Raw genomic sequence first — 21319 nt, 5'->3', positions numbered from 1 at the left:
TGGTGTATTAGCCACAGACACTGTTAATCTTTTCTTTTTTTTTTTAAATCGCCTATCCATTCGTTATCATTAAAAGAGCTGATCAACACATAGACAATTTTATTCAGCTACAATGTCGAATCAATGCCGTAACTGTGGTCGGGATGTTAATAACAATTATACACCGTACACAGCCTATGGGAATAAAACCAATGCCAAAAACGATTCGTCAAGTGCAAAAATATCGAATTCGTTGTCGTCATCATCGTCCACGTCGTTGTCTCAGCCATCATCAGTAGCGGCTGGTACAACCAGTGCAACAATTGCAACAGGTAATTTGCAAAGCATCAGTCATTCAATACACATTGGCAAGCTTTACGTACATATATGCACTTGCACATATATGAAAGCATTTACTTCTTTTCTCTTTGCCAATTCAATATTATTATTTTTTTTTTCTGTTTTACACTCATTTCTTTGGATGTAGTTTTGTTTTAACTCTCAATATGTATGTCCACTTCTCTTTTGCAGCAAAAGTTATGTTTGGTACGGTGGGTGCCATCAATGAACTCAGAGAAAAGGAACAGGCTGAAAAGAATAGCGCTGCCCGAGCTGGTCGACGACAATGATTTTCAGGTTTTTAACTCATCATCTTTAAATGTATTTGTTTTAAAACATTTGATGTTACGAAAACCGCGTATAACTAAATATCATACATATCACGGTATTAAAATTTATGGATCGTAACATTAAATAATATTTTATAGACGTCTATCCAAAAAAAATCCACTAAGATGCATGCAACTTTTGAGTTTTCGTTTTTTTTTTTGTGTACATAAAATCGCGCATATCACTATCAACCAACGCATTATGGCGACCGAAAGCAATAATGCGTTTTCTCATCTCAAACAGATACTAATTTGCATAGAATTAACGGAAGATTCGTAAAGCAATGAACATTTTTGCACCCACTTTCAGAGCATATACTAAGCATAGATATATATCCTGGATATTTTGTCAGTATCCGATATTCATTGGAGCCAGACTTTGAAATAGAGTAAAAACAATAGAAGTTATTGTTATAGTGATTGTAGTTATGTAAATGGTTTTATACTTAGACCTATAACAATCACTTCTATTGTTTTCACTCCATTATAATGTCTGGCTGCGATAAATATCGGATACTTACAAAATATACCGGATATATATCTATGCTCAGTATATGCTCTGCCCACTTTCGAGCTCATCAACAGCTCGGTCCGATATGCATTAACCAAATGCATAGTGTGTCGAACAGAGTTGGTGAGAAGGGGATTTTTTGGGAGAGTAACAAGATAGCAACGTAGCGTTTTTCTTTTTTCAAAATCATGTCCGTTCGGAGAGTGCGTATTTGTGTGAGTGCGTATATGGTTGAGAGAAGAGAAAGAGACAGATAGAGTGTGACTTTACGCGGGTCGATTATGTGCCCTTAATTTTGTTAATTAACTTCTTGCTTTTGATTATTTATTCACAACGTGACAGAAATTGCGTGATGTTGCCTCTTTTTTAGCTGTTTGGTTCTTGTTTTCTTAACAAGACCATCTCGAAGCATATAATAATATAGAAATTATTATGTAGAAAAAGGACGAGTGAATGCGCTTTAAAAGTTGCAAAGGCATTGAGCAATATATTTTAGCATTCATCGCAGGGTGTGAATGATTTTTGAGTTTTGAAGCCGCCATTTCCCATGATGTTTAAATTCTGATTAAAACAAGACTTTTATTTACCCACACAAACACCTTTTTTCCTGGTATTAAATGCCAAATCTAACTGTTGAACACGAAAAATGTGAAAGGACTCGGTGAATAAAATGAAATGTGAGCAGAATTTTTGGCCATCAATTCAAAATGCGAACATTATTAGCCATTTCGTGTTGAAGATTTTAAGCAATCTCATCTGCATCGTCGATTCTTTTTTTTTTAAAAAAAGAATCCACGGCGGTTTTTAATAATTTCAAAACGAAATGAAAGTATTAATTGAGTGGCCGAGCGGTGACTCTCGATGCCGTTCATATTTTGGATCAATTTCTAAACACACAATTTTGCCTACGTCAGAAATTTCACAAGTTTGAAGTGTTTTTGGTTAAGTGAACTGAAGTAAAAGACTTGACTCTTGTACACTTACACTCATCTCATCACATTCAATGTAGATAATCTGTGGCTCTCTTATTTTCGAAATCAAATTCGACATGTTTGTTTCAGGTTAATGTGTACCTTTTGTTGGCGCTGTCGGTTGGTCATAATTCATATTCGTTAATTTAAATAGTCCGAGCAAATGTCAAAACGATAAATCTTCAAATCGAAATCATTATGAATATTTGTTCTGAAAATACGGCGTTCGTTTCACTTTTTCTCTACATTGTATGTATTTCGTACATGTTTCACATATGCATGTTTGGCATGATGTATTTTTATTTAGGTTTTGGTGTATTCAAGATCAAAGTCGATGGTCATGTACGTGCTTCGATTGGTTTTTCATCTGACATCGACAACATTCTCTGACCATTTTGTTGTGTCGCCGCTTTTTCTTTCTTTTTGCGCTCACACTTGATATTATTATTATTATTATTTTTTTCACTATGGCCATTTCACATTGGTCTCATCCGGTTATGTGTCGCGTTTTTTTTTGTAAGCGATGAATTAATACGAACGGGAAAAAATGATTCTAGAGAAAGACAGAAATGCTAACATGCCGCATTTAAAATCTGTTCGGAGATGCGATATCTCCATATCAGTTATTACTTAGATCAAGACAGATTCAAACGCGCGCGTTTCAATTAGAGATACCATAAGAAATGATGATTAAAACAGTTAAAGAGAAAACAAAACTGTCACAAAAAATAAAATAAAATAAAACGTACACATTACACAACGAGTCTTTTAAACGAGTTTATCAATCTCAAGCTGAGAATTTTTGCTCAACATTTTTTTTTTTTGGAAGTGATTACGGTTCTTTTAATTCGCGATTTTTCTTGTCAAATGTGTTCCATATGGTTTATTATTCGTTCTTAAATATGCACTACTGATCTAAAAATGTATGTTTTTTTTTATGAAAATGTGTAGTTTTTTTTGTAAAATTTGATTTTTTTTTCATCAATTGAACTGTTGTTGAATGATGTAAATGCAACCGAGTGTATTTTTTTCTCGATTCATCATTAGTTTGACTGAAGTTGTTTTTGTGATATTTGTGAATCTTTGATAGTTTTTTTTTCTTTTCATTTCATTTAATTTCGTTATTGTGACACATAGTTTTTTTTGCGACAAGGCCATAATTTGTGAATTGTGATCAAGATAACAACTTGTGAATGACAGCGGTTTGGCTTTTCAGATGCTTTTTCCTCTGAAAATCACAAAATGCGGTGCCACAATTTTGCTTTACCATTCAATCCAATAACCACCAATAGAAAATCCATATCAAGAAATATGCAAATGTAATTACTCATTGCAAAAAACTTTCGAATCATTAGCGTTTCTTAATAATTTCACATCAATGTATGAATGTGTGGTTTTTCTGTGCCATGTATATGAATGTCACATGTGATGCTTTACATTGCATTTAAATGATTTTGATCGTTTTTTTTTATTGGTTGTTAATGTTTTTTGATCGTTAAATTCGTATATGTGATAATGTGAGGTGATTGACTGAAAACCGATAAAATTTGTGTCTTATGCAAAGCGTTAACACTTTAAAACGGATGTTGCGATAATTGATTTCAAAAGCGACTTCGTGTGCCACGAGGCAAAAAGTCAAGCCGCGTTCACAATGTGAACTATGATTTTCTTTTCGACGTGACCATAATTCTTTGAATATAGCGAAAAGTGAAGAGAGAATGGAGAAATGAAAGGAATTGAAATATTGCGCAGCAAAAAAAAACTATTGAGATGGACCCATTACGATGGTAATTTTCAATGTGTATTGAACCACAAATTATGGCAAACGTTAAAAAACAAAACAAAATAACAACTTTCAATTCTTAATCTAAAGCGAAAGCTCTAAACAGTAGACATAATCAAAATCAAATTAGCCATTTTATGCGATGGTCAATCCATTGCAATATTATTGAGCACAGCAAACCAAGTTATTTAACAGAAAGTAAATAATCAAAACAATTTTGAAATTAATATATTTTTTATTGCAAAGCGCACAGAGAAAATGTAAAGTGTGATTGAAAGAGAGAAAGAGAGAGGGAGAGAGAGATAGGAAAAAGCAGCAAAACTAATATAACAATGTGGTAAAATTAAACAAAATCGTCCAGCGAGAAAGAATTTGTACGTGTGTATGAAACAACAAATTGGCCAGTGAATTCTAATGTTATAGTTATTATTGAGTTGATTGGATTGCTTTTTACTTGTTAATATTTCATTTCGTTTATTTACTGCTTCGAAATATTGTTGAAAGACAAATAGAAAAACAAATCATTTACGTCTCGATGAGCTTTTATGCTTAATGCGCACATGAAATGCTGAAACAAATAAAATATGTGAAGAAAGCAATCTAATTGTAATGGTGCACTTTGGAAATGGAATGAAGAACCTAGTTATCGCATTGTTAATAATACATATATTTCATAATTTAGAAAATACATGCGAACCGACCGATGCAGAATTACAATCGTTTTTTATGAGATTTGACAAATGGCAGAAAAAAAAAACGATTATACAGAATGTGCGTGCTCTGTCTTGGGGCTCGGCATATACAATGTCATCGAATGAGTTGACTATTTTACACGCTTTTTTTACGCTCGCCTAAATTTTGTCTGGATTTCAAAAGAAACTTTTTATTTAACCAAAGACGGCAAACAATGCAATTTATATTTGAAATCGGACATTTCAAAACTATAACACTTTCATTAAACAGTTCTCAAGATTGCTGTACGTAGTGATGATGGAATGAGCACTCGAGTTAGCAATCAATTGGAGGCTATTGTATTTAAAATTCCATTTCCATTGAATGTTTCAGATTTTTGTGAAAACACTGACTTCACTTTAACTCCGCTAAAAATAATCTCGATTGAAAAAGTCCATCTCAGATTTTGTCGTTTTCACAGTATCGGCGACGACATAATAATTCTGACAGTGTTGATAGAAACATTCAATGGCCCACAAGATGCATAAGATGTGTGTTACATGAAACGAAAAGTAAATTTAATAATAAATTTATGAGCTGGCATGTTTATTCGTTTTCATATTGCATTTGTCTGCATTCGTGCATTAATTCTTACCATCGTAGCACCACTAATTATTCGGAATGAACTTATTAAGCGAACTGAGAATGCCAGCAATTTTCGTTGACATCAATTTCAAAATGCTTACTATTTCTCGAATTACACGGACAGCGCAATTAATTGTGATGAGGTTTAGCAACGTAAAATTTCTAATTCACGTGCACTCACGTACCGTATGCAATTTGGAAAAGGTGCATATATTATTATATATAGAGAGCGTAACTTCAATTAAATTTGACGAAATCAATTCATGTGCTAATTTTCGATATCGCCTCAAGCTCTTTTTTTTTCATATTTAGAATGTGCGCAATACGTTTAGTTTTAATTACTTTGTTTATAATTTCGCATGCAATGAACGTGAAGAAAGAAATGTTCAACCACATTTCCCGAATACGTTACCAATTTGTAATCGATATTAGATTTGTTTGCATTCACATTTATTGCGTACTTTGATTGGCGATAAACCAACTGCACAAATTCACTCGTTTTATAGATTGAATTATTGAACAGTAATTTTTGTTTGATGCGTTTGGATGCATGAAAAATTATGTTCACAGTGTTCACAGTTTAAAAAAATAATCTTCAGAGCATTTTGTAACATAGTACACAATTCTCATATGAGCCTGACTTATTTTCTTGTAATTTTTTTATATATGTTTGTTTTTCAATTCGCCATTTACAACCTCTTAAGCATTTGATGATGAACCAATGATATATGATGGTCAAAAGAGTGTTTGGCACAATATGTATGTCGGCCAACTATGCCATGATTTACATAAGCACAATCAAAATTATTATTCATCATCCGTTGACGATCATATAAATATATTCAATATCTAGGCAATAATAACAATAAACATAGAGTGAAAAACCGCGAGCAAGTGAGAAAGAGAATTTTGTCAATCATTTAATGCAAAGAAAAAAAAATCACAAAGTCGGTGTTTATATCGCGCATCGCATGACTCGCATTGACATCGACTCTCTGATGTAATATGTCGCATTAGGTCCGTAAACAATAACCAAATCATCAAGCAATGATAATAACATGGCTTAACTAATGGTAATGCGAACGTGTACATAATAAATATATTCACATGTGGTCTGTGTGCGCTTCCATTGGCATTTTTACCTCGCAGTGTGATTTTCTTTTCATATTTAAATTCACATTGAAAACGAAAACAAAAAAAAAAAAATTAAGACCAATATAACATTTAAAACACGAACTAAATTTCGAAAACGCGTCGCATCAATAAATTTTATTTTTATGCATGATTTGGATAGAAATCGCAATTTCTATAAAGTGTGTTTGATTGTTTTTATATCGACCCAATACCCTGAAAATGTCATTTGAATATATGCAAAATTAAAGCAAAAAATTCATGTTTTTCGTCATGCCCATTTCAATATGTGGAGCATAAGTTGTCATTTTCAATGACCCTATTCTTCTTTATTGATACTATTATCCAAATCAACTTGACATTTTAATGCTGATGTGTAATTTATTTTTTGTTTTCATCATTTTTTTTTTTCTTTCAGGAGTGGCTTATTTACAAATATTCTTCTAGTTTTAATATTATCAATCACATGCGAACAAACCAAAGAGATAAAAAATTCATCAACAGTTCAAGACATTTCCACAATAACAACAACGACAACAACAACAACACATTACAACGATTCATCAAGAGAAAATTCATCTATTTCGGAATCCAACCTTAATGATAATGATAATCATACCCAACGCGATAGTCACACATGGCCGCATCAATTCATCAATAACAATTCAACTGACGCCAACCACTCACAAATCAATAATACACGGAGAGATAATACTGCATTAAATGCAACCACGACATCCATTCCAACCGATATATACAGCACCAATTTAAATCATTCCATTCATAACAATGATCAAATTCCGATAAATGAATTACCAACACCCATCAAAAGTGAATTCAATTCAAATAACAATGATAACAATGAATCGACAACAGAACGATATGGTAAAAAATCAAATCTACTGAGAACTGCTCTACGAGTTGCAGCTCGACAAGGTTTAGAGGCTATGGTTGAACTGTATGATAAAAAAGAACCGACTCTTCTTCAAAAAGGTGTGTATGATTAAAAACGCCAGTGAAATAGTGTTTTAGTTTGTTTATTTATACTATTTTCAGGCTTATTTCTACCATCCGATCATCCCGCAACAAAATTATCCGAATTCAGTTCACCTATTTCAGATGAGGCTCAGAATAGTTCCCGAATAGCATACGCAGCTCTTTATGCCGCTAAAAAGCTCAAAAACAAGTAAGAAACATTTCATGCACAACATATCGCTTTCTTTATTGTTTGGAAATTATTATAAAATGTATTTTCAAATTCGATCGCTGGTCGAAATTAATTCCGGTGTAAATTAAAGAAACGAAATCGAAACCATTTGTTAACCAATTGGTAATGAATGAGTAAAATGTAAGTGATCTTGACAAGCAGGTATACTCTTTCAGGTGAAAATATGTTATTGAAATATAAGGTCGTATTGAGTTCGGGAAATGTGAAGAACAAAAAATACCAAAGCCAGCAAAAAAAAACTCAAAGTGAAAGTCATTAAACCAACCCAACGATTTTGCGTCGGTTAATTTTTTCGACATGATATATGACAAGATGTGAATGAATTGAAAGCAAAAACCAACATGGAAATGAAACCGAAAAAATATGCATTAAAAATGGAATTAGAAAACTATCACTTTCAATGTATTATTAATCAAAATGGAATGAAGATGACAAACGAGTAGAAAAAAAAAATGAATAGCAATTACACCTATGGTCACAAACCATTCAACAATTGGTAACAAAAACAGATGTGAAATTCTTGCACTTCGTAGGAAAGAGAGAGAGAGAGAGAGAGAGAGAGAGAGAGAGAAAGGGAAGTAATAGAGAGAGAAGATAACTATCCTATTGTTTTATCTAATTAACCGTACATCAGCCAAACTGTCAAAAGTAATACTAAAATGAATGATTTTGCTTGACAGCATTGCTGTTAACTTGATTTGTCGGTGCATTCATGATTTAGTTTTGTTATTGATGCACACGATTTCTCGGCGAAATTTGTTCACACAAAAAGCCCGTAACCATTTTTGTTTGAAAGTGCTTTTCATGTTTGACTTTGAAATCACTACAAATATGGACAATAGAAAAATTACAATTATCTGTCGAATGGCAATGAGAGCGGTAATTTTTTTTTATTCATGCCAATATTTTCGCAGAAGTGTGTGATCAAAAGACAACCAATTGAATGAAATGTTTTCGGAAATTGAACCATAGATTATTCAAATGAGTTGCAGCATGAGAGAGTAGTTATTATTGTCATCATCACCGTTGTCGTCATCACCACTAAAAACCGTCCTATTAAATAGAAAGTCATCGGATGGCAAATTGAAACCGTTCACATTCTCTTTTCTCATCGCTTTATTTAATTTACTCATTCTCTTTTGGCTTTTTTGCTCCCTTGGTCGGTGACTCATTTGATCATTCCAAAGAGCCAAAATGAAAAACGTACACAAATAATGCAAATGATGCCAATGAATTTTTGTATTGCCAAAAAAGGTGTCAAATGTATTTGTACGCATTCTTCTTTTATGACAAACACTTTTTTGGTCAACAATGATAAATTGTATGCAAAAGAAAACGAAAATATAATAGTTTCGCTTAGCCCAAAACAAAGTAAAAAGATTTAAATGAAATTTCGCTCAAAGTAATGGGATGTTTTGCGTACAAAATAGCCAAATCAAATTGCATTCGCCACGGTATGATTTGTTGGAAATCAAAATAACAATGTGACATTATTCATTTCCGCATTAATTTCAAGGGGAACAGATTCGATACAAATGAATAAAAAAAAATTGATAGAGTCTATTTTTCTCATATTACTGCACTCATAGTAGCTAAATTCAACAAAATCAAGTCATTTACTACGCAAATTGAATCATTTCTCTTAACCATGCGTACAATAACGAGTTTAAAAAGAAATGGCCTACGTATTTATTTGGTAAGTTGGCGTTGGAAAATGTAAAAAAAAAGAAAAACTTTTGTTTACAAACATTTGAATTGTTGACTAAAAGTTTTCATTAAATCATTTTATGACTCTTATGAATATTTGCTTGAATTGAATTTGTTTGTTTGTTTGCTTGAAGATTTGCATTAATTTTGGGAATGAATGAGTGAAAGCAAAACCTATTATTGTCGTATGAAAGTAAGTGCCGTTGATATAGTACTGGAATTTATTCATTTCTGCATGATAATCGTCGTTTTCACATGTATTTTGCTTTGAATAATGGTGAAAATCGAAAGCGCTTCCAAACATTACATTATCATTTACTTTAGCCGGTTCGGTCGTTCAACTTCGTATACTACATTGTCTTTTACATTGCGAAGAAAAAGTAAAACAATAAAAAAACTATTTTCCCATCAAATATCACTTTCAATTGAAATAATCGCATCGTTAATGGAAACGAAAAATATAATAGTAATTAACGCTCTGACATCAAAAAGTCACTTGTCTGTTTTATACATAAAATCATGAAATATATTCACAGTTCTCTCGCTCTCTCTATATTATGAGAATAAGTTTTCACATATATATGTAGAGTATTCTCGAACAATTTTGTTTTTTTTGGCAAAGTGCATGCCACTGCAAATGAAATCGAAATCAAAGCCAAAAGCGAAAGTTTTGAAAGATGAGATTCCATACGATTGGCACCAGCTGTAGTGTGATCAGCAAACAAAAAAAATGGTTCATGTTCGGTGTTCACAAAGCCACATGAAATGAATAATAAAACATGTATATTTTATGCAGACTATGACTAATTAGCGGACTGTCTTACTTTCGATTTTCATGGGCCCCAACATGTTTTTTATTCGCGTACACGCATATACAAAAACTCTTCAATCTATTATCAGATACAAATGCATGAACACAAAAACTAAAGAAGAAAAAAAACCACACATGTTAAGAGGTTTTGATTGTATCTTTGATATTTTATTTGAATATGAAACTTAAACGCCACACCATAAGTGTCTGCACACATACAACATACCGATTTCCTCTGTCAATATAGATTTACCTAGGCAAAAATTATTTAAATATAAAATTATAGTAATCGGCATTACATCAAATTAACGATTATTTCGATTCGACATCGACATGAAGTCAAAAAGATTATGTACGGGTTCATCAATGCGTGCGAATATCGTGTGCAAGCGGGGTAAACAAGCATGTAAGCAGCAAAATTGTACGAATCAAAGCCAAAACAAACATTAACTTACGGATACTATGAACCATGAAATTATACAACACAAATTTAACGCAACAAACTGCAAGTCAAACTTTAAGTACAACAAATTTCAATATATATAATTTAAACGCAATAGGTTTACACTTTTCGATGATATCACGCGTCAGCGTACCCATGCAGAAAATATCGATAAAAAAAATCGGGGTATATTGAACGAAATGCGGTGAAATGTTAAGTAAACTCGTTGGATTTTGTTTTGGCTTTGTTTGTATTGACAACATGCAAATTAAACGTATTCGTTTTTTGTCAACTGAGAAGTCGAAGCGGTTCATGTACATTCCTTTGCTTTTCACATCTTCGACACTTCACATCAATTACGCTTGGATTCGAACAGAAAATGCCAAATTTTTTCGTTGTTAAGGCAACACTTTTCACTTAGTTCTTCATTGATACGCCCAATTTTGCGAATACCATTTTTCTGTCTGTATATGCTTCATTTGGTCTCGCTTGATAATTCATCGATCTATCGATGTTATTTCTTTTTCGCGCATAAGTCTATAGATGCAGAGAAAAAAAATCGAAAGTTCCTAATTCGATCCACTATTTTCAACTATAAGAAAAAGTATCTTTGCTAATTTCTAAAAGAAACAACCATTCTCATATGGTCTCATGTAATTTTGTATGTCGGTTCGGAAAGCTGATCGAATTTCCGAAAACTTTCTCAAGAGTGAACAATCAAATTAACGTTAGACCTAAACACTTCGTTTCTTTCAATTTGGTCTTTGGAAGAAATGGAGCTGCTGATGCGTGATAGTTTTTTTTCTTCTTCTTCCTTCTTCTTTTTTCTTCGTCGTCACTGTTTTTTCTGCCCACATAAATTGTTGAAGTTTTTTCGGTACAAAGCCGACAAATTTCAAAGTTTGAGTACTTTATTGTTAATCTGCTTTTAAATGCAGATCACATATTGAACGAACGAAAAAAAAATGTATTCGAATGTTGATATCTTATTCAATTATTCACTTTGGGCAAGTCTATTTATGAATTTTGTTGGAATTTCGATTTTGAACTATTGGCATATGCGGTATCGGTAGATGCTCTGTCTCAGTTTGTTCAACTTTCGTTATATGGAAAGAAAATATGCGGCAATTGAGTTAAAAAGGGAACACACATCGTCGAGGGAATATGCACAAGTTAAAGTCAATTTGCAAATATTAAAAATTAACATAATAATATAAAACATCCGTTCGACAGACGAACACAAAAATCAACGAAAATCGGCTGAAGTTTACGATGAAATCAAGTTTTGACGACGAAGCAAAAGCAAACAAATTGAAATAACAACGACATAAAGCCTTTTGTGTGATTTTGTGCGAAGAAACGGAGAAATTCTTTCAATAGTGATAAAATTCAGATTAATATTAATTAATTATTGTTTTTGAATGTAAATACATTTTCTCTGGCTATCTCTTTTTTTCTATTATATTTTGTTTCCTCCCGAATATTCCTCTATATCAAATTGAAATATTCAATCGATGTGACTTTGACGGCATGAGTTCCAAGACAGTCTGCTGGAATGGAAATTTCACCATTGCGGTGTGAATCGGTTGTTTTGATTGGTCGCACAGTTCGATTTAATTCACTTTCTTGATGTTGATGTGTTTGTCTTATTGCTCAGCATTAATCGCTTTGGTAAGCGAAAGTTGTTTTTATTATTTTTTTAATAATATTTTCATTTTCTCGATTGTGGTTTCGATTCACATTTTGAGTGTTGCTGAGCACTAAGTTTTTCGTTGTTATCGTTTGTCGCCATCGTCGTTTGCTGTATTGATAATATTTTTAGCTGGGTCTCTTCTATTTTAATACCACCAGTGAAATGTTCACGATTCCAGTGTAAGGTCAGATGACATTACATCGGTATGGATGGCTCTCTCGATGCTATTGCACTTATAATCTAGAGAAAGTGTTTTACGAAAGACAAAATATGAAGTGCAACACAGCACAACAATACCAACAGCAGCAGCAGCTGTTACTGTATTTTCCTTCGTTTGTACACTATTTCGTACAACTAGTGGTTGATTGGTGAGTGTCTCATTGCGGCACATTCATTTTCATTTTTGCCTCGATGGAATTACGTTTCCAATGACAGCGCAATGGACAGACAGAGAGAATGAGTGACGATATAAGTTTCAATAGCAAAAATGTATAAATTCAAAGAAACAAGAAAACCAACAAAAACTTAATGAAATAATGAAATTTTTTATATGCAACACGTACGTAAATACACTGATTTTAATCAGCTTCGTTTGCAGTTTAACCAAAACACTCGTCTCCATTACATATATTTTAATTGTGATCTGTATCTCTTTGGTCGATAGCTCATGCAATTATAGCCCAATGTATAAATGGTATTTGACAAACAGTGATTTTAAATGCACAACAATGTGTTTGTGTTATTGCATGTGCGTTCATTTTCACCGCACGTCCGATTGCCCATCACACACAGAAACACACACACTCAACTGAGAACACATCATGCAATGCTCGAAACACAAACTCAGATTTCTCATTTAATTAAATTTAATCAGAATAAAAAGAAAGTGCTTTTGAAACTGATAGTGGTCGACCATAATGTGGAAATTGTCTTTTGATATATTTGATATTGTCTATTGTGTTGAACGATGTCAAATTATCTATGAATGGATTTCATGTCATGCATTATTCAAAATTCAAATGATTTGAATTGAAATAATAACACGTGCACTGTGCGCACACAATCGAAATGAAAGATAACACAAAAATAAACCAAAATTGAACATTAAAAAATCGCTTAAACAGCTCAAACAAGATGAATTTCTTACTCCGTTGAAAGAATGGATGCAGTAAATGCAGTAGCATAAACATAAATATGGTAAAGCATACCACTGTTCCACCTCAATGACGATCGTGCTCAATTTCATGGTCAGTTCATACATGCACAAACCATTCGAATCCATTCGAACATAAAACTTAATCGAAATGAATTAATACAAATAAATTAATTCTGTGCCAAATATTTTGGAATCCATTTAGATCAAACCTACTGATAACCATTTGGAGCGTAATGGGTGTGCAATTCCATTTTTTTAGTTGGTTTTTATTGAGGTTTTCTTCGTTTTTTCGATGAATTTTTGCGCTTTGAGATTGCAACGCACCGAAATTATTTTAAAAAATTCATAATTTTGAGAGCACTGTCTTTAGTAAAGGACTATCGTAGTTGATAAATTTTTCATGAGAAGAAGCATATTCGAATAACTTCAACAAAGGCTGCTGCCTTTGAGAAAATAGAAAAAAAAAGTTACAATTAAGCTCGAGCATTTCTCGACTATGTAACAATAATATTTAATTTTAAAAAAATTCACAATCAAATTATAAGCATATTCATTATTCATCATACATGCTGATGCTTACGTAAATTTGTTTCCTTGTCGATATCTCGTTCAATGTGCAACTTCTCACGGAAACCACAAACAAATATTTCTATAACGCATAATATATATCTGAAATGAAAAGCGAAAAAATATCCAATGTAAGGAATTATATAGGCACAATAAATGACGAAAGAAACACAACATTATTCGAGAATTGTAAAACAATACTTTATATATTCATGTTCGACATTTGATTTTAGTAATGTTATTTCCTCATTTCCCACGGTTGTAACCATCATCATCATGATGATCGTCATCATCAGCAACGAGGGAAGCAAATGGTGTTGTTATTCATCGTGTGCGCATTCTCGAATTATTACATTATCGATGAAACAACATTTCCCCGAAATGAAAAACGAAAAAAAACAATGTGACTAAAATGGCGCAGACTTTTTTCTTTCTCTTTTCATTTTTTTTTTGCATTGCTTCATTTGGGTTTTTGGCTTTTTCCCAATGAATCATTAAAGGTGCTTGCTACCTGTTGCTCTTCGTACCCAGACCGTAATTATGGACACACAATTTTATTTTGTAAAAACCAAAATATTCATGACTCTTTTACACAGACATTAGGCGGGCTTGATAAATTGACTTGATCACATATGGTTTTTTTTTCACGCAGAGAAAGTTTTATCAAGTGTTTTGATTTCGTTGAGTTAAAAGATACACGTTCCCAACCAAAAATCCGTATGCCTACACTCACCCGTACTTACATATTTTATAAATTTATCATTTATTCATGGCAAAGAATCAGCATATATAAAACCGCGTATGACGCGGCTATAAATCTGGTGGCAGATCAATAACACTTACAACCCTTTTACTGCAATAACAACGGCAACTGATGATGACGACATTGGTGCCGAAAATAAAAGCAATTTTAAATGAACAACAACAAAAATGCAGAGAAAGACAGAAGAATGAAGAAAAAAAAGTATAGCGGGACAACGACGATTAAGATGAAAACACTTTCTCCTTTAGTTTGAAAAGACGAGTTTTTGTTTGTACACATGCTGAAATTAAAACAGCTGTACTCAAAGTCAGCGCGCGCGCGCGATTCACTATTCAGTTAAATTATTCAATTTCATCAAAAACAATAAAAATCGAAATTTAATCTGCTTTTATGCTTCTACACTACATCTGTACATCATTCATTATTTTTCTGTTTGAATTCTTCAAGTAGCTAAAAATGATATTGTATTTTTGGGGCCATTGAAGAATATTTTGCTGAGTGCAAGGTTTCTAAGTAGCAAGCATTTTGTGTGGTGAACACAACATACATGGATAAAATGGCCTGCAATAGCCAAATGGACGTTTTTAGTGGTTTTTTTTTATTTAATGATGAAACAATTTGCTGAATGAATTACGTACGCTCAACTGGCTACTTTGTTATTTGGCTGGCTTGTTCACTCGTTTGCTTGTTCATTTTCTTCCATCTCCCACCGCTCATACACCACTCGTACACGTTTTGTGCCAATAATACGGGATTGTGTGTGGTGTATATCACACTGGTTGAAGAAGTGTGTGCATTATACAAAGGTCGATTGAATCTGTTTGTGTATATATATATATTTTTTTTATTAACAACCAAGCTAGTTGATTCCACTTTCTCCATACTTTATAAATAACAGTGGCAAACAATATATCGTTTTAAACAGCTTTAAACTGTTAGTTGAGTCAGATGTGTGTCTGCGATTCGGTTGTTCAAATCAAAGAAAAATGAACGAAAAGTCCGCGGTCGTGCCGACAACGAAAGTAAAACTGAAGTTTACGGCAGTTCTGGTTCGATTCGTTACAAAGCGATTGAAAAGTGAGTTTTTGTACACAATTTCGCCAACGCCTTCGAGTAACAATCCCTTCAAGTTTTTACGTCGAAACGGTTTTTTTTTTCTGTTTTGTTACTATTTTTATTTTTAAATTTCAACAAAAAGGCGAACCAATTGTTATTCAAAAAAAACGCATATTTAACGAATATAGATTGTTGCAGTGGTTGTCTAGATTTATGTTTTGTACGATTGGTTTAAAGCAGTTTTTTTTTTCTGTTTTGATTGTTGTTGTAAAAAAAAATTATTACCAAAATAAGATATTGAATATTTCTAACGAGAATTTTGTGGTTTCTGTTCAACTCACAGTCTCAATATAGATTTTTCGGAAAAAAGTCGTCAAAACCCGCCGAAAATCTCATTACGTCGAACATCTCTCGAGGCATTTTGTACACCACGGGATCCACCGTTTTGTTCGCCAATCACACGACGATACCGAACACATGATGGTTCGTGTAATAATGCACGAAAAGGACGCTGGGGAGCCGCTCAAATGCCATTCAATCGCTTTCAATCGCCCGAATATGCGGACGGTATCGAAGAATTACGAAAATCAGTTTTAGGCGGTGCATTACCGTCGCCAAGATTTATCAGCCTTTTGGTGCACGGATCCAGAGAGAGCGAGGAAAGAGTTACATTAATGCTAGCACAATGGGGACAATTTATAGATCATGATTTAACATCAACACTTCAACCAAGGTAAATAAAACGGTTAATTTTTTAAATTTATTTTTCGTAATACATTTTTTCGGTGTTTATTAGTTTTAACTAAGGCAAACCAAAAAAATTATTTCGTACTTTTATCGTCATTTAGATCAGTGAATGGATCGGTTCCCCAATGTTGTGGTGTTAATGAGTTGCATCCATCGTGTGCCCCAATAAGAGTACCCTCCGATGATCCGTGGTTGGCACCCCTTGGAATACGTTGCCTTGAATTTTTGCGATCGGCACCAGCTCAACGACGTGACTGTTTACTGTCGTGGCGCGAACAAACCAACCAGGTCACTTCATATTTGGATGCATCGACAATTTACTCGAGCAATGAACGTAGCTCAGAACGATCACGTTTATTTACAAATGGCTTGCTATTGTATGGCAGAGGACCACCAAGGGATGATCTTTGTCTACGTGGAGCATTGGCTAGTCAATGCATACGAGCGGGTGATTTAAGAAGTGGCGAACAACCTGGTCTATTGGCTATGCATCATACTTGGTATGTGATACATACATAGTTTTTTTTGGTGAATAATAAAATTATTTGTGACATCATTCAATTACAGGGTACTGGAACACAATCGCATCGCAAGTGAATTGGCCGATATAAATTTACATTGGAGTGATGAAAAAATTTATCAAGAAACGCGTCGCATTATTGGCGCAATGGTGCAACACATAACATATCGTGAATTTTTGCCTTTGGTATTGGGCCGTGAAGTGTGCAAGCTATTCGATTTGGAACTACAAAATAATGGATATTATAAAGAATATGACATACGTGTGAATCCAACGGTGGCCAATTCATTTTCGGCAGCCGCGTTCCGTTTTGGGCATTCACTCATTCAAAACACGTACATGAGAAGCACACGAAATCATGAATTTTTAGACAATAGTACGTAATCATTTCGTTTCTAAAATTATCTTCATCCCATGAACAAAGTATTTAAGTGACTTGTTTTCTGATAGATGTGACATTACATGAAGAAAATTTTAAGGGTGATATTGGCGGTGCTGGTTCATTACATCGACTACTCAGAGGTCTATCAATTCAACGGGCTCAAAAACGGGACGAATTTATATCCGTTGAACTGACAAATCATCTATTCCAATCTGGTTGTAAGTGTGTTGCTGTTTAAATGGCATTTTATTTTTAATTTCTTACATTCAATCAATGCCTGTGTCGATGATTTTTGTAGCTTTTCCATTTGGTTTGGACTTGGCAGCGATAAATATACAAAGAGGTCGAGATCATGGTTTGCCGTCATATACGGCTTGGCGTGAACCATGCGGTTTAACAGCAATCAAAGACTGGGACGATTTGGAACGTGTGGTTGGACCAAAATCAGCGCATCGCATGCGTTTGGCATATAAAAGCATCGATGATATTGATTTATTTGTGGGTGGCTTGGCCGAACGACCTGTAGTTGGTGGTTTAGTGGGTCCGGTGTTCGCTTGTATAATTGCCCAACAGTTTAGTAATTTGCGTAAAGGTGATCGATTTTGGTATGAAAATGGTGACTTTGAATCGTCATTTACACCGGCCCAACTGCAGTCGATTCGACAAGTGACATTGGCGCAAGTTGTATGCCGTGCTCTTAACAGTGGCACATTACAACCGCACATTTTTTTGCCACACACTGTGTCAACAAATGAACGACAACTGTGCGGTACAGGTAGCTTAACACCAATCGATCTCAAGCCGTGGTTGGAACGAGATCCATTTTTAAAAAATACTCAAAACTCAAACAACGATTCACTCGATGGCCAATTGCCAAAGCCACTTCACATTCAATCGACAAACGACAAAATTATAATCAATGTAGATTTTCAAGCATCATCAAATCCAACAATCGACATACGAAAACAAGACGAACCATTTAGTGTTAACGGAACAATTGTTAATAATAAACTTGACCTAGACACCACTCGTAGCCATAGCAATACTATAAATCGATTAACAAACGAAGTAACAAACAAAATTAATACACGACCAAAGACTCAAACGAACAAAAAACCAAAAACGACAACGACAACGACAATGACGACTAAACGACCGACAATAAAACGGACAAAAAAACGTAAAAACAAAAATCAAAACCGACACAAAAAACACAAACGAGACGTGACTAATTACAATCACGACAACAACACCATCGATACGACTGTAAAAGCACGAAGTTCGATTGTTATAAAAATTAATAAACCAAATGAAGACTTTAGTACAGAGAAATCTCCGTTTAATGGTTTAAATAGCAAACGACGTATTGACAACAAAGACGATACACGGAAGGTTTTAAATAAGGAATATGTCATTGTGACGCCCGATCAAAATGCATACGACATTGAAATTAAGATAAAACCAAAACCATTGAAACATGAAAAAATTGTTGTTCAAACAAATGAAAGTGACCAACCAACGAACGTTCAACAGACTTATTACAATGATTTCAAGAAAACGACCAAACGACCGTCACAACAATTTTATCAAGTTGTGCAGCCGTCATTTTCAGTTGGCCAGTACGGTGGTACGGCTGTCCAAGATGAAATTCAAAAACCACAAAAACCGACACATAATTACGATACATACGATACGGTTTATAATGGTCTGATTTTAAAACGTACAACAACAAAGACAACAACTATGACGACGACTACAAGACGACCATACATTTACAATTTACAAACAAATGACGAATATACTTCGAAACCATATTACACGACAAAGAAACCATTTTTTGGATATGGACAAGAAGATGATAATAAACCATTTTACTCATATCCATCGGTACAAAATACAGACACAAGTTATTATTCTTCAAGTAGTAGTTCAAACAGTAACAACGATGACTTTGTAGCAACGATTCAAAATTCAAAACCCTATCAAACTAAACCACAATACGACAATAATCCTTATTTAAACCGGCCAAGTGCCACAAAACCATCGCTAATTAACAATAACTACGGACAATTTGATGACGATCATGTACAAAATGTTCGACCTCAAAGTTCATACTATGGACCAATTTATTTGGACGACTTTTCAACAAAACCACCGGACAAACTTACAACAACATTTATTGTTCATCATGTCGATGACGATGAATACTTAGATACAGGCTATGGTTCGATAACGACAAATAGACCGCATGATTTTACGACATTTTATACGGTACAGACAACGACGACACGAAAACGAAAACCAACAACACGAGCAACACGACCACCGACTCGACCAACTCGACCGGCTTATGGCCAAAATGACGATGACGATGATGACGATGATGATGATGATGATGATGATGAAAACGTAAATGTTGGCTACTTTAATCCGAGCTCGGTATTTTCAAATCTTGTTAATACATTTAACGGCTACTTTGGACCAAGTTCAACTACAACGCGAAAACCATACATAACACAACAAGATGACGATGAAAATGATTTTTATATGTATCCATCTTTACCATCACATGATTTTCCATACTCACGTCAACCGGCAGACAATGACAATACAAATAATAAACGAACACGAACTAAACGATTTAGTGACTTGAATGACGATTACGAACAAACCACTTATCCAGCGGCATTAAATGTTAATTATAATGTGGATGATGATGACGTTGACAATACGGATGATAATTCAGCCATTGCATTTGATCGTGATGGCTACTTACGACCCGAATACATGAATTCACATAATAAAATAAAACCGATTAATACAAAATTGTATTTTGACCATTCAAATACACAAGACGATACAAGAAAAACACACATGACTTCATTGCACGAAATGACCAATGCAACAACATATCATTCACCACAATTTGATGACTATCCACTACATCATATGGTTGATGGTAAATTCGAAAATGTTCGAAATCAAAAGCAAATCATCAACAACATAAATAGTAACATCAACGACAATGACCATAAGAAAATCAAAACACACACTTTTCAAAGTGCTGCTGCTTCATTTAATCGATCAATCGGTTTAATTCCATTAAATGTGCTTACCAAACCGGAAAGGTAAAAAAAATTCTCTCTCTCGCTCTTCCGCTAACTGAAAAAAAAAAAAATCAAAATTGATCAATGGCACAGTTTTCGCTTAAATTACAAGAAATGTGGGAAAAATGAGAGAGAAAAACGCAATTTATAGTTTAATTAATGGGTGTGTAGGTGCAGTGTTGATGGTTCTCCTGTTTGTTATTTACAATTTTAGACCGGATAATTGGGTGCTATATGACGCTATGCATAAAATACCGTTGCCCAGAATGCCACAGATTGCATCATCCGAATACGATGAGGAAAATAGCAATGAAATGCCGAGACCTATAGCGACACAACATAATATGCAAACCGCCTGAATGAAGCAAAAATAAAAAAATCTCGTCTAAAAACAGAAATATTTTTATCTCTACTCATATAATAATTATTTTTTTCTCGTTAACATGCACAATATTTCTCTATAATGTTATATTTTCATCAATTAAAATTAAAATATTTTTACACACATTTATACATTATTCACATATTGAATGAAGAAAACGAAAAAAAAAAATATATATGAAACAATGAAAACTGCGATTTATACATTTATATATTGTCACTAATTTATTGAATAACTCAAAAATACATACTTTTCGCTCAATTAAAACATGTTTTTGTATCATTTTATTCATAAAATAAGAGCCAAGTATGATGCTATTTATGTCTGGCCATCGCCTAAAATCTTATGATTTTTCCATGCAAAATGACAGACTTTAGACATACATGCATATTTTTGTA

General features: G+C 33.7%; 1 protein-coding gene across 2 annotated transcripts; it reads left to right on the top strand.

Moving 5' to 3' along the window:
- The first annotated feature begins 291 nt into the window (after positions 1-291).
- Positions 292-21188, top strand: LOC116340035. 2 transcript variants are annotated; one of them, XM_031766231.1, is made up of 10 exons: positions 292-311; positions 511-615; positions 6779-7353; positions 7417-7546; positions 16127-16516; positions 16632-17030; positions 17098-17426; positions 17501-17650; positions 17731-20560; positions 20754-21188. In XM_031766231.1, exons 2-10 carry the CDS (start codon positions 605-607, stop codon positions 20896-20898), a joined length of 4959 nt encoding a protein of 1652 aa, XP_031622091.1. In that variant the 5' UTR covers positions 292-311; positions 511-604; the 3' UTR covers positions 20899-21188. The 2 variants fall into 2 exon arrangements, with proteins under 2 accessions (XP_031622091.1, XP_031622178.1); XM_031766318.1 differs by lacking the exons at positions 292-311; positions 511-615 and adding an exon at positions 2942-3052.
- The last annotated feature ends 131 nt before the right edge of the window (positions 21189-21319 follow it).

The sequence above is a fragment of the Contarinia nasturtii genome, unplaced genomic scaffold, assembly GCF_009176525.2.
Source record: "Contarinia nasturtii isolate CC-2019 unplaced genomic scaffold, AAFC_CNas_1.1 Cnas_scaffold_78, whole genome shotgun sequence".
Lineage (NCBI taxonomy): Eukaryota > Metazoa > Arthropoda > Insecta > Diptera > Cecidomyiidae > Contarinia > Contarinia nasturtii.
The sequence above is the reverse complement of the archived record's forward strand: the minus strand, read 5'-3'. Positions and strand labels throughout refer to the sequence as shown.